Source organism: Phaseolus vulgaris, chromosome 9, assembly GCF_051622355.1.
Source record: "Phaseolus vulgaris cultivar YP4 chromosome 9, ASM5162235v1, whole genome shotgun sequence".
Lineage (NCBI taxonomy): Eukaryota > Viridiplantae > Streptophyta > Magnoliopsida > Fabales > Fabaceae > Phaseolus > Phaseolus vulgaris.
The window spans coordinates 21,433,994-21,446,612 of record NC_143506.1 but is presented as its reverse complement, the minus strand read 5'-3'; the positions used below and the strand labels follow the sequence as shown (position 1 = coordinate 21,446,612).

Below are 12,619 nucleotides of genomic sequence, written 5' to 3'. Positions count from 1 at the left end.
AACTAATTCCTCTTTGTCATCTTTTAGTTTCATATATGCTAATAAATTCATGTATTCCAGACAAATGGGTGGATTCATTACACAATAAGCCATATGTTAATTAACTATATATTATATAACCAACTTTGCAATGGGGTGGGATAGAATCAATTTATTGTTTTGTTTTCTTCATGAAAACGACTCTCAAACAGATATTGTCTTCAACACAGAATCATTGATCCTCATAAAATATTGAAATCCAATACTGATTTTAACAGTGTCTGATGCTTAAAAAAATACGAACTTTGTAAATTGGAGTTCATTACAAATTAGAAGGAGACAGATTGATGTGTTCTAATTAAAAAATTCATTAACCAACTTCCACATATTGATTAATAAATATCTACAAAATAATAAAAATCAATTTCAGATGCAAAAATAATTAATTATTTTATTTATTATATTAAATATTATTTTAAATATTATTTTAAAAATTAAAAAATTATAAATATATAAAGTATTTTTTATTATTAAAAAAATTTATAAACTAATATATACACGTAAAGTAATTTCTATTATTAATAAAATTTATAAATTATTATTTAATTAATTATTAAAGTTTTAATTATTATCTTTAGAATTTAATTAATTAATAATTAATTAAATATTAATTTATAAATTTTACTAATAATAAAATTTATTCTATATATCAACTAATTTTTTAATCTTTAAAATAGTATATAATTTAATAAATATAATAATTAATTATTTTTATTTAATAATTTTTTTTAGTGTTAGAATAAATTTTCTCTATATATAACTTAATTCCTCCTAATGGATAACAGTAAATTTTGTACTAATCAACTTATCTTCAGTATTCTTCTTTCTATCTATTTATATTTATTCTCTATATATAAATGTATATCAAGGGGAGAGAAAGGGAAAGGGAAAGGGAAAGGGAGAGATTGAGCATTTAATGAATGTTTCATTTGATTGCATTATTATCATATTATTAAAAATAACTAATATAACTCTATTTTTTAATTAGTGGCAAACACACATTATTAAATAATAGTTACAATTAAATACTAATCAACTTATCTTCAGTATTCTTCTTTCTATCTATTTATATTTATTCTCTATATATAAATATAAATATACAAATGTATATCAAGGGGAGAGAAAGGGAGAGATTGAGTATTTAATGAATGTTTCATTTGATTGCATTATTATCATATTATTAAAAATAACTAATATAACTCTATTTTTTAATTAGTGGCAAACACACATTATTAAATAATAGTTACAATACTTTTATTATTACTTCTTTAAATTCACACAACAATGCTACACGTAGAATAGATCTAAACCTTGTCTCAACTTAACACCTCCCATAACGAGATCATAAAATTAATACTTATAATTTTATGCATTAATGTAAATCATTTAATCATGTATCAATATCTTATTTAACGAATTTACTATGATTAACAACTATAGCAGATATTAAACTCATGAAATAATACAAAATACACTATTAACAACACAATTTATATCAACACTAAAATACTTCATTAAATTTTTTACATCAATTAAAAATATAATTAAATCAGAATATATATATAATTGGATACAAATTTCACTTAACAAACTAAATTTATGAGACTGAATTAAATATAAATTTACTTATTAATTTTTTTAACATAATTACACATTTTAAATTTTAAAATAATTACATATGACATAACTATACAAAAGAGGGAGACAAGTTTTTGAAGATATTATAATAAATCATGGTTAGAGAATATTACCTTGTCCAAAAACCATTTACTACTGATATGAGCTTGTGTAGAAAAGATACCCGACGGGGTTATTTATTAAAATGTCATACCAATGATTGGATGAGTATATTCCTAGAATCTTGACGTTGTCTTATTGAGTGCACCTCTTCAAAATAAATGGTAAGAAGGAACTACAAAATAAGGAGAATGTACATTTTCTTATTGATATATTGCAATAGTTTCTTTGAAAAGATGTACATTTTATATTAAAATATGGTTTAATTTATTATCATTAAAAATATTAGAGAAAATATTTAATTCATATTAATTAAATATATGGTCAAAATAGAATATAATTTGAAAAAAAAATTATCACATTACAAAACAGGATTATTGGCAATAAATTAGCTTCAAACTTATTGTAAAATTGTTGGGTATGAAGCCATGACCAACTGGGTTGGGCTGACTAGGCACATGTTTAGTGAGTGAGCTTAATCATTGTGTCTATTTTATAATATTTATTTAAAGAGATCATTGTACATGTAATTGGTGTGCAACAGGATATAATGAAAATCTAATAGTTGTCCGTGTGGATGTAGGTTGCAGTTGGCGACCGAACCACGTTAAATCTTGTATTGTTTATTTTTCTGCAGTTGATTCGAGATTGTGTGTTGCTTCCGCGTGCGTTTTTCCCGTCAACTGGTATCAAGAGCTTTGGTTTGTTTACACACTAGAGATCTGATCAGCATAATTAATCGAAGAGACATGAAAATTGTGGTTGCAGCAGCGTCCCAGAGTCAGGGTTTCGCAGGGGCTGCAGCGGCGTCCCAAAGTTAGGGTTTCACGGTGGCCCAGGATTCGCGACAACCCAGACTTGCGACTCGCGGCAGGTGCGCGTAGTAGGCGGTGCAACGTGCAGTGGTGTGGGTCGCGACAGGAGTGGTGGCGGCTCGCGACGTTGTGCAGGTGGCTTGCTCGGAGTAGGGTTGTGTCCAGGTAGTGCGTCGGCAGATCGCGTTTCGCGACGAATAGGTGCAGGTGCTTGCGGTGAGCAAGACGACACGGAGGTGCAGTGCGATGACAGTGACGGAAGACGTAGGGTGACGCGTGCATTTTTATGCTGGTGCAGCAGTGACAATGCGATGCTAGGCGCGAGGTGTGGCTGTTTTTCGCTACGGCACGAAGTTAAGACAATTCAGTTACTGAGCACATCAATAAAATGAGTTCGTTCTTAGCCAGACTTATGTCAGTGGGCATTAAGTTCGATGATGAAGTTCAAGCTTTACTACTGTTATTGTCTATGCTTGACAGTTGGTCCGGAACGGTTACAACAATTACCAGTTCAGCGGCATCCGATGGATTCACTTTTGAGAAAATTCGTGATCTCATTCTGGGCGAGGATGTCCGAAGAAGGAGTTTTGAGGAATTATCTAGTGAATCGCTATATGTCATCAGAGGTAAGAAAAATATCAGAGATAGTAGGAGCAAGAACAAAAGAAGGAGTCAGTCAAAGACTCGGGATTGCTCAAGTGTAACATGTTGGAACTGCAAGGAGGTGGGGCATTTCAGGAATCAATGCCCAAATGATAAATAAGTCAACATTGCAGAAGACTTCGCGGACGAGGACCTTTTAGTCTGTTGCGTGGATAACAGTGTGGTTTCATGGGTTATGGATTCTGAAGCATTGCAAAATCTAGTTATTGGAGACTTTGGAAAGGTAAGACTAGCAGACAACAGAACTCTTGATGTTACGGGCATGGGTGACATAGTGTTGAAGACATCAGTTGGTTTCTGGACTTTGAAGGATGTCAGAGTCGTTCCAAGCTTGAGGAAAAGTTTGATTTCTGTTAGGCAGTTGAACGAACAGGGACATGAAGTGAAGTTCGGAAATCAACAGTGGAAGGTCGTTAAGAGAAATCTTGTCATGGCCTGCGGAAGAAAGAGAGGTTCGTTGTATATGGTCGGATTACCGTTTGAGGGAGTGACCATCCCAGTTCAGAAGATAAACAAAGTCTGGTTCATAGAATCTCATGGGCAGAAGATGGTTGTCTTTACAAGAGAGAAACCCAAAGCCACATGTTAGATTCAGGATGAACGGGCATGGAAAGGTTAAGGTAGACCAGTCAGAGGTACTTATGGCAGTGGGAGCACGGGTCGTGCTTCAGCTGAGGTTCCTAGATGATAGTGGGTTATGAGAACCAGTATTCCAGCGGTTGAAAATTCTTTAGAAAATTTCTTGTTGAATATGAAAAGTGTTTGTTCTCAGGTTGTTCCAGGATCCGACATTTCTTGCAAGTGGGAGCCGGTAGGAACAGAGAACGGGTCAGTGACTGACGTGTTGAAACTCAGGGGAGTTTTAACGAAGTCTTCAAAATGATTAAGAAGGCTGATGGCAACTAAAGGTGGAACATTGAGTTCCGTCGACAGATTACAGAAGTACATGTACACAATTGAAGCGCAGGTGAACATTGTTCCGTGACTTCAAGTGGGAGATTGTTGGGTATGAAGTCAAGACCAATTGGGTTGGGCTGACAAGACACCATGTTTAGTGAATGAGTTTAATCATTGTACACAGTTGAAGCACATGTGAACATTGCTCCGTGGCTTCAAGTGGGAGATTGGGTATGAAGTTAGGACCAATTGGGTTAGGCTGACTAGGCACATGTTTAGTGAGTGGGCTTAATCATTGTGTCCATTTTATAATCTCTATTTAAAGAGATCATTATACTTGTAATTGGTGTGCAACAAGATATAATGAAAACCTAATAGTTGCCCGTGTGGATGTAGGTTGCAATTGGCGACCGAACCACGTTAAATCTTGTGTTGTTTATTTTTTTGCAGTTGATTCATGATTGTGTGTGTTGCTTCCGTGTGCGTTTTTCCCATAAAAAATGATAAGAAAAGTTACCATAGAAATTCATATTGGACCTAACATACTACATGTTATTGATTCATTAGACTACCCGTGTATGTTTATATCACAAACTTTTCATTGGAGATATATAGTTTTGCAAACTATTAAATTTAATTTTTAGTAAAGTCATTTACCCTGATAAGTTGGAAGAATTCAAAAAAGATAGTTATTATCTTATGTTAGTTGCATATATGTTTTCCTGTTTTCCTGCTTTTTGACATTATGGTGCACTTACATTATCATTTTGTAAGAAAAATGAAAAATAAGATTGTACAGGTAAATTTATTTAAGATGAATGTATTTTATTGAATGTTATATAAATTTATTGTAAAGATATGTCAAAAATGTATATCATTGAAAAACCTGAGTATATATGACTTTATAACAAGTGAAAATATATGTATTATAATATATGCATTATAAACTCTAAATCCTAAACGATAAATTTATAATATATGTATTATATTTTTAGTGTTGTTAATATTGGTTATTTTGATTTGTTAACATTTATATATGATTGATGATTAAGTTTTATCACTTCTGACATGCCTTCTACGAAATTTGGTAAATGATCTACTAGATTTAGGTCTCTACATTATATATGATGCATAGGTGGTGAAAGTACACCACTCAAACTAACATCAAGATTGGAGTGACCTCTAGGGACAAATGTTGAGTCTTCGTTTTGAGATCATGTTAATGAGAAAAGGCTCATGATAGGAAAGATATATTGGTAAAACATATAGTTATATTTATGTATTTTTTAAAAATATTAGTTGGTTTATTTAAAAGAATTAATTGATATTTTGTTTTATTTTCAATATAGGTGCATTATGATATTCCTAATATGAAGACGTTGAGATCGAAAGTTTTTTCTTCAATCATAGTGAAATTTGGTCAACTAAGTCAAAATTGACCATGACTTATGCATTTGGTGTGACACAAGGTGAAAATCCTAATACCAAATTAATTCACGAGGATCGACAAATAATCTTGACAAAATTTTCTTTAAAGACGACTAAATGACAAGTAAAAGGTTAGTACATTTTTTTTTCTAGTGTAAGTTATAATTAAATATATTATTAACTAATATATAAATATTCTTTAAATATTGGTACACAGTTAGGAAAAGGCACAAGCTAGTAAAAAAATGTAATTGGACCTCTTCACTTATTATCTCGAGGAGGTTCTTAAAAGAGCTTTATGCAAAATATCATAAATGAGAAGTACAAAATACAAGATGCACCTATTGAAGATACACAATTCATTATTTATCACCATCTTCCTTCCATGAGAAATAGAAGATAAGTTTACCTAAAACACTCAGACACATATACTTCTTCTGAATCATGTTGATGGTTGAGTAGATTGTAAGTAAATATATTTGAGTTTATTTGATATTATATATAATTGACTATAATCATATTATATTTTGGTTATGTTGTATGATTTCATGGTTTAGCAGAGCACATTGATAAATGTCAGATTTCAATAATATTTCATATTAAAATACAGGCGCTTATGAATATTAGTTGATAAAATAACTATAAAATATCCACTTATTTCTGAAATTAACTTTTTTTACATATTTTGTGATTTTAATTTAAATAAGAACGATTTATGCCTAAATTGAAATGAAAAGACAAAAAGAGAATATACAAAACTAAAATGAAAAAGCTGGAACTCACTTATCTTCTTTTCAATTTTAACTTTTAAAATACAAATCATTTTATTCAAAACTATATAAAATTATAATCAATATAATTATTAAATTATAATTCATTCAAATAAAATAACATGTAATTATTATTATTAAATAGAATATATAAATAAAATAATAATTATTAAAATAGCATAATATAAAATAAAATAACATTATAAAATAGCTAATTATTATTATTATTATTATTATTATTAATGGTGGGACCTATTGGGACGGTTGAATCACTGTTGACTCTATTCTGCAGTGTCAGAAAAATTAAAATGGAGTTTTTCACATTTATATCTGTTTTTGTATTCACCTTACTTGTTCTCTTACCTTTAACGTTTCTGATAACTGGGTTTTAAAGTGTACTAACTATTTTTTAATTATCAAAAAATAGTGTGGACACGTCGATTAGTGAGTGTATATATATATTTAGCGTACTATATTTCTGTTCTTATCGAGGTAGTACAATTTATATAGGGATTGATTTAATTAAGGGAAAAGAAACAAAACATTCCCACTTTACAACTTATTTTAATAATATAATAATATATTTATAATTTATATTAAAATATATAAAAAATATGATTAAAATAATAATATTTTAAGTTGTAAAGTGAGTGTATATTTTTTAACGATATGAACGTTACCTTTAATTAAATTTTTGAAAAATAAATAATTGTATATAATTTTTTATGTGATAATTTTAAAAAAAATCAATTTTTTTATAATTAATTAATATAAAAATAATAATATTAAGAGCTTTAGAATGGAAGTTTTAAAAAAAATGATAATCGATATATCATTCTTTTTAAATTAATTGCATGTTGTTAGTTTTCACTTTGCCCAGTTAATTTATTTTCGAAATAACTACAGTGGTCAAAAGTTTATGCAAATTGTTGTGATTTGTTTGGAGAGAATAAAAATTAGAGGGAAATTAATACCTAATCCATTGACATGTTAACTATGTAGTGAAGGAATCAGAATATGATTAAATTAGAAAATTGTATTCTTGGCACTAATATTTTGAATTTATAAAATGTTAACGAGTTTTTGTTGAGTAAATATCTAAAGATCGAGTGGTTAGCAATAATTGGATGGTTAAAAAAGTAGTAGAATGGTTGCAGGATTATTTTCCTTAAACAATGAAAAGTTATGTAAAAGATGGATATTAGCGTAAGTAAATGATTTAATTATAAGGTGTAGAAGATTCATGCCATCTGCAATAAAATAAAAGTTATTTACCACCTCAATTTTTATACAATTACAACTTTTAAAACTATTATTTTAATATCTTTTTATATCATTTAATAACAAATTTATCTTTTACTATATATATTTATTTCTAAACCTATCTTTTATATATATATATATATATATATAACTCCAATAATTATCAACTTATCATTTTCCATAAAAAAATATGCTATGTGGTGTCAGGTAGCTGAGAGTAAAGAGGCATGAAAATGGAACTCTTAATTAACTTGTCTCAACTCCAAACCAGGCATAACTATTGAGTATTCACTATAAATATAGACACTTTTACATTCACTTAATCACCCTTCATCCTTCACCTTGCATTGCATTGCAAGCACACAAAACTCTTACATGGCTAGCTTGATGCAACAACAACCAAAGGGAGTTAATGGAGGTAGCAGCCGCATAGTCGCAGTCAATGTCACTCCCTCTAACCATCTTCCTGCATCATCTCCTCATGAGGTCCTTCTCCTTCTTAAGATCATTTCTCAAACTTTTATTGGATATGTGTTAATTAACATCAACAATGCAATGAACTTGAGTTAAGAACATGATATATATGTATAACATATATTTCACATTGTTCATCACAGAAGCCTGGGTGGAAAAAGTTCATGGCATATGTAGGACCTGGCTTTCTCGTCTCCTTGGCTTACCTTGATCCCGGAAACAGTAATTCTCTCACTCAATTTCAAAAATTACTTCTCTTTCTAGTTGTAATATGGTTATGTGTCTCCCACACTTTATCATGTTTTCTTGTATCTGTGTAAGCTTAGTGATTCTTTGCCATTTACATATATGCAGTGGAAACTGATCTGCAAGCTGGAGCTGACCACAAATATGAGGTATATGACAACAAATTACCCGAACTGTTATACATGTCAATGTTAAAGATGTTTTGAGACAAGTTTTTGTTTGGTTAAATACATAATAAAGGCTCGAAAACTGAAATTACATGTTTTGTTGTGCTAGCTGCTGTGGGTGATACTCATTGGACTGGTGTTTGCGCTTATAATTCAATCGTTGGCTGCGAATCTGGGCGTAAGCACTGGTAAGAAAGATCCAAAACAAACAATACAAAATGAATGAGATTGATATAGTTTGTGTTTAACAAATTATTATTGTGATTTTGAATTTTTCAGGAAAACACCTTTCAGAATTGTGTAAAGCCGAATATCCATTATTGGTGAAGTACTGCTTATGGTTATTAGCTGAGCTCGCTGTTATAGCTGCAGACATACCTGAAGGTTCTCATTTCTTTTTCCCTTTCAACTTCAATCAAAATCTTATGAGTGTAATGTTCTTAAAAAAAATACTTTCACAACAATTTTTATTTAAAATTTATTGACTTGAAAAAGAAAATTAGATAAAGGATGTCATAACATCAGCTTGAGACAAGAAAGAGTATCTCAACCCACCTCAGCATCAGTTCCAATCCATTTAGGTTGGAAAAAAATAGCTTTTTTTATTAAGTATGGATAAAATTGAATCTAACTTACTTAATCCACTAACTTGGAATTAGGCTGACTCATAACTTATTAATAATAACTCTTTATAATTTTTTTTAAACATTTATGTATATTATTTGAATAGTTTAGATGTTTAATTTATTATATTGCTCATTTATATAAATTAACATTTTATAATAATATTTTTTACTTGTGGTTAGTGTTTAGTGAGATGGGTAAACATCTCACTGAATTACTATAAATAGACGAGATATTGTATCGTAAGAAATTGGAAAAATAAAATATATTTAAATAAATCATCTCAAGTAACCTATCTACCCTTGGTTGGTCAAATTAGGTTAAGATTTTTTTTGAGTTAACTCATTATTAAACCAATTCAAGCCATACCCTTAATTTAAATATATAAAAAAATCATAACTATGCTTAACAGCTTAGAAATGGTTTCTTGATTTTAAAAAATAATTACAGTTTTTCACAAAGTTGGCATCTATATATCTATCTATATGTATATAAATAAATAAATAAAGTTAAATCAAAGTGTAGACATTGACGGTAATTAATTTGATCCAAACTTGATGATGACAGTGATTGGCACAGCCTTCGCGTTGAACATACTTTTCCACATCCCTGTATGGGCAGGAGTTCTGATAACTGGCTGCAGCACCCTCTTATTTCTTGGTCTGCAGAGATTTGGGGTAATTTTGATCATTTTGTTGTTGTAATAATTAAGAATTAAGATCCTAAAACCTCATGATGATTTCTTAATTTTCTTTTTATGCTTTGATGTGTTTGTCAGTTTGTAACAGTAGCAGAGGATTAGAAAAGGAGAATTTAAGTTGGTCTTTTCCACAAATTTGTTTCTAAATGATTACAATTTTCTGAGTGTTGGTGTTGTTTGTGTAGGTAAGGAAGTTAGAACTGCTGATATCAGTGCTGGTTTTTGTAATGGCTGGATGTTTCTTTGGGGAAATGAGCTACGTAAAACCACCTGCATCTGGTGTTTTAAAAGGAATGTTTATTCCAAAACTCAGTGGTCAGGGAGCTACAGGCGATGCTATTGCTCTTTTGGGTGCCCTTGTCATGCCGTATACTTCCTCTTTTCCTTCTACTTAGTTACTACTTTTTTCCATTTTCTCCCCTCAAAAACCACTTTAAACTATCAAACACTCCTTCACAAATTTAAATTTCTCTGTTACATTCATATACTATGTTACAACTCCAAACAGAAATAATAATATACTGATTTCTCCTGAAATGGATCAGTTGTGAAACTAACATTTCTCATTATTAATACATCATTATTTTTGTTTAGTAGCAAAATGATAGCAGCATGTTTTAATTTTGTTTCAGTTTATTAGCATAATGCACCCAACCAAACTAAGTTTATAAACTAGTTTAGCCGCTCACAAAATGCAGGCACAATCTTTTCCTCCACTCTGCTCTGGTCCTGTCAAGAAAAGTACCCAGTTCCGTGCGTGGCATCAATGTAAGCCACTCTGAAAATAAAGAAAGCTTTTAGTAAGTAAGAGTAATATGTGTAACGTATTTGCTTGATTTTACGCAGGATGCATGTAGATACTTTCTCATAGAAAGTGGATTTGCTCTGTTTGTGGCATTCCTGATCAATGTAGCGATGATTTCTGTGTCCGGAACTGTTTGCGCTGCTGAAAATATTTCGGCAGAAAATGCTCATCAGTGCAGCGATCTTACCCTTAACTCTGCTTCTTTCCTTCTCAAGGTTAATTATCTAGTTCACTACAGAAGTTGCCATAGTAAAATCATGATGCTAAGTTTAATCCTATTTCGGCTCCAATTTTTCTGACACCAAAAATTGTTGTCCTTTGCTTGTAGAACGTGTTGGGACGGTCGAGCTCTACCATTTATGCCATAGCACTGCTAGCTTCAGGACAAAGTTCAGCCATCACTGGAACCTATGCAGGGCAATTCATCATGCAGGTTACTTAGAAATATCATTAAACACTGTGTTTTTTATGATTTGATGAAGGATATATGCTCAAGTTGTTGGTTTGATGAAATAGGGTTTCTTGGACATGAGGATGAAAACATGGATTAGAAACTTTGTGACCAGGTGCATTGCCATAACACCTAGTCTTATTGTTTCGATCATTGGGGGTTCTCAAGGAGCTGGTCGGCTTATCATCATTGCATCGGTTTGTATATTCTACAACTCTTTTCTAGTAAATGTTCTAAGAGCATTGGTTAACAAATCAGTGAATAAAATTATTATATTGAAAAGAAAATCACAAAAAACTGCATTGTAAATTGTTTTGCAGATGATACTTTCATTTGAGCTTCCATTCGCTTTAATACCTCTCCTTAAGTTCAGCAGCAGTAGTACAAAGATGGGACCTCACAAAAATTCTATGATTGTGAGTTGTATTCTTCCCTCGTCTACATAAATGCTGTTTAAATTATGGTTTAAAGAATGATAGACTTTAGAGCATTATGTGTTGGAGCAAGATTAAAGATTTTAGATTGAAAAAAAGTGGCATAATTTTGGTGCAGATAATTGTGATCTCTTGGATTCTGGGCTTGGGAATCATAGGTATCAATGTGTACTACCTTTCTACTGCCTTCGTGGGTTGGTTAATTAAAAACAGTTTACCAAAGGTGGCAAATGTGTTCATTGGGATCATAGTGTTTCCTCTAATGGCACTTTATGTGGGCGCAGTAATATACCTAACCTTCAGAAAAGACACTGTTAAGACGTATATTGAGAGAAAGAATGAAGGAGCAGTGCAAACCCAGATGGAAAAGGGGTTTATGGTTGATGGTCAATTAGAGTTGAGTGAAGTTCCCTACAGAGAAGACTTGGCTGATATCCCCCTACCACCATAGGGGACCTGCACTATACTAAAATGCATCACCATCACCTCTTCTCCAATTGTCACCCATGTGTTTCTTCTGTGTACTACATAGTTAACTGCCATGTTATGTAAGCTTTAAGTTAGTTTATATGAAAAACCATTTCAGTGTAAATCCCCAGATCAAGTGGTGCCCAAAATTTTGGAATAAAACCCCCCACGGTAAGTACCTTTGCCATTTTCGACTTTGTAATGCAAAGTAACACATTCATCTTACACTATGCATTTTGTTGTATTAAATCCATTTTCTTCGAGTACAAGAATGTGTTATTCTCACCTGCACACTATATATACATACACATACTAGATTGCACTGCAACACAGGCATGGAGGACACATTTAACCATGTCTGAGTGATACATAAAAATATTCATTTATTTTTAATATAAAATTAGAATATATATTTTTATATTATTAAAGTTAGTTGTTAAGTGGGAACATTTTATTTAGGAATGTCAAACTAATCTTCTTTTTGGTTTAAAAAACATAAACAATATGATACTTTAACATCTATCAAATAAAAAATATTCACTTGACATTTTTAAATAATAATATTTTAATAATATTTACTTTATTTTTTAATTTAAAATTCTAATATATACTATTATATTATTAAAGTGAATTGTAAA

The 12,619-nt window shown here is 30.8% G+C and overlaps 1 protein-coding gene across 1 annotated transcript; it reads left to right on the top strand.

Moving 5' to 3' along the window:
- Window positions 1-7,923: 7,923 nt before the first annotated feature.
- LOC137821905 (metal transporter Nramp7.2) lies at window positions 7,924-12,254 on the top strand. Its single transcript, XM_068626700.2, has 13 exons — window positions 7,924-8,098; window positions 8,230-8,308; window positions 8,441-8,481; window positions 8,609-8,687; window positions 8,779-8,883; window positions 9,691-9,800; window positions 10,009-10,190; window positions 10,522-10,591; window positions 10,670-10,843; window positions 10,957-11,061; window positions 11,145-11,276; window positions 11,400-11,495; window positions 11,632-12,254. The coding sequence occupies exons 1-13, from the start codon at window positions 7,988-7,990 to the stop codon at window positions 11,962-11,964; spliced, it is 1,617 nt and encodes a 538-aa protein (XP_068482801.1). The 5' UTR covers window positions 7,924-7,987; the 3' UTR covers window positions 11,965-12,254.
- The last annotated feature ends 365 nt before the right edge of the window (window positions 12,255-12,619 follow it).

What these genes read in the sequence shown, in the direction of transcription:
- LOC137821905 (XM_068626700.2), top strand. Translation starts at nt 7,988, where the DNA reads ATGGCTAGCTTGATGCAACAACAACCAAAGGGAGTTAATGGAGGTAGC. An exon ending in AGCTGCAGACATACCTGAAG is followed by an intron (nt 8,884 to 9,690) that starts GTTCTCATTTCT and finishes TGATGATGACAG; the next exon opens with TGATTGGCACAGCCTTCGCG. An exon ending in CAGGGCAATTCATCATGCAG is followed by an intron (nt 11,062 to 11,144) that starts GTTACTTAGAAA and finishes TTGATGAAATAG; the next exon opens with GGTTTCTTGGACATGAGGAT.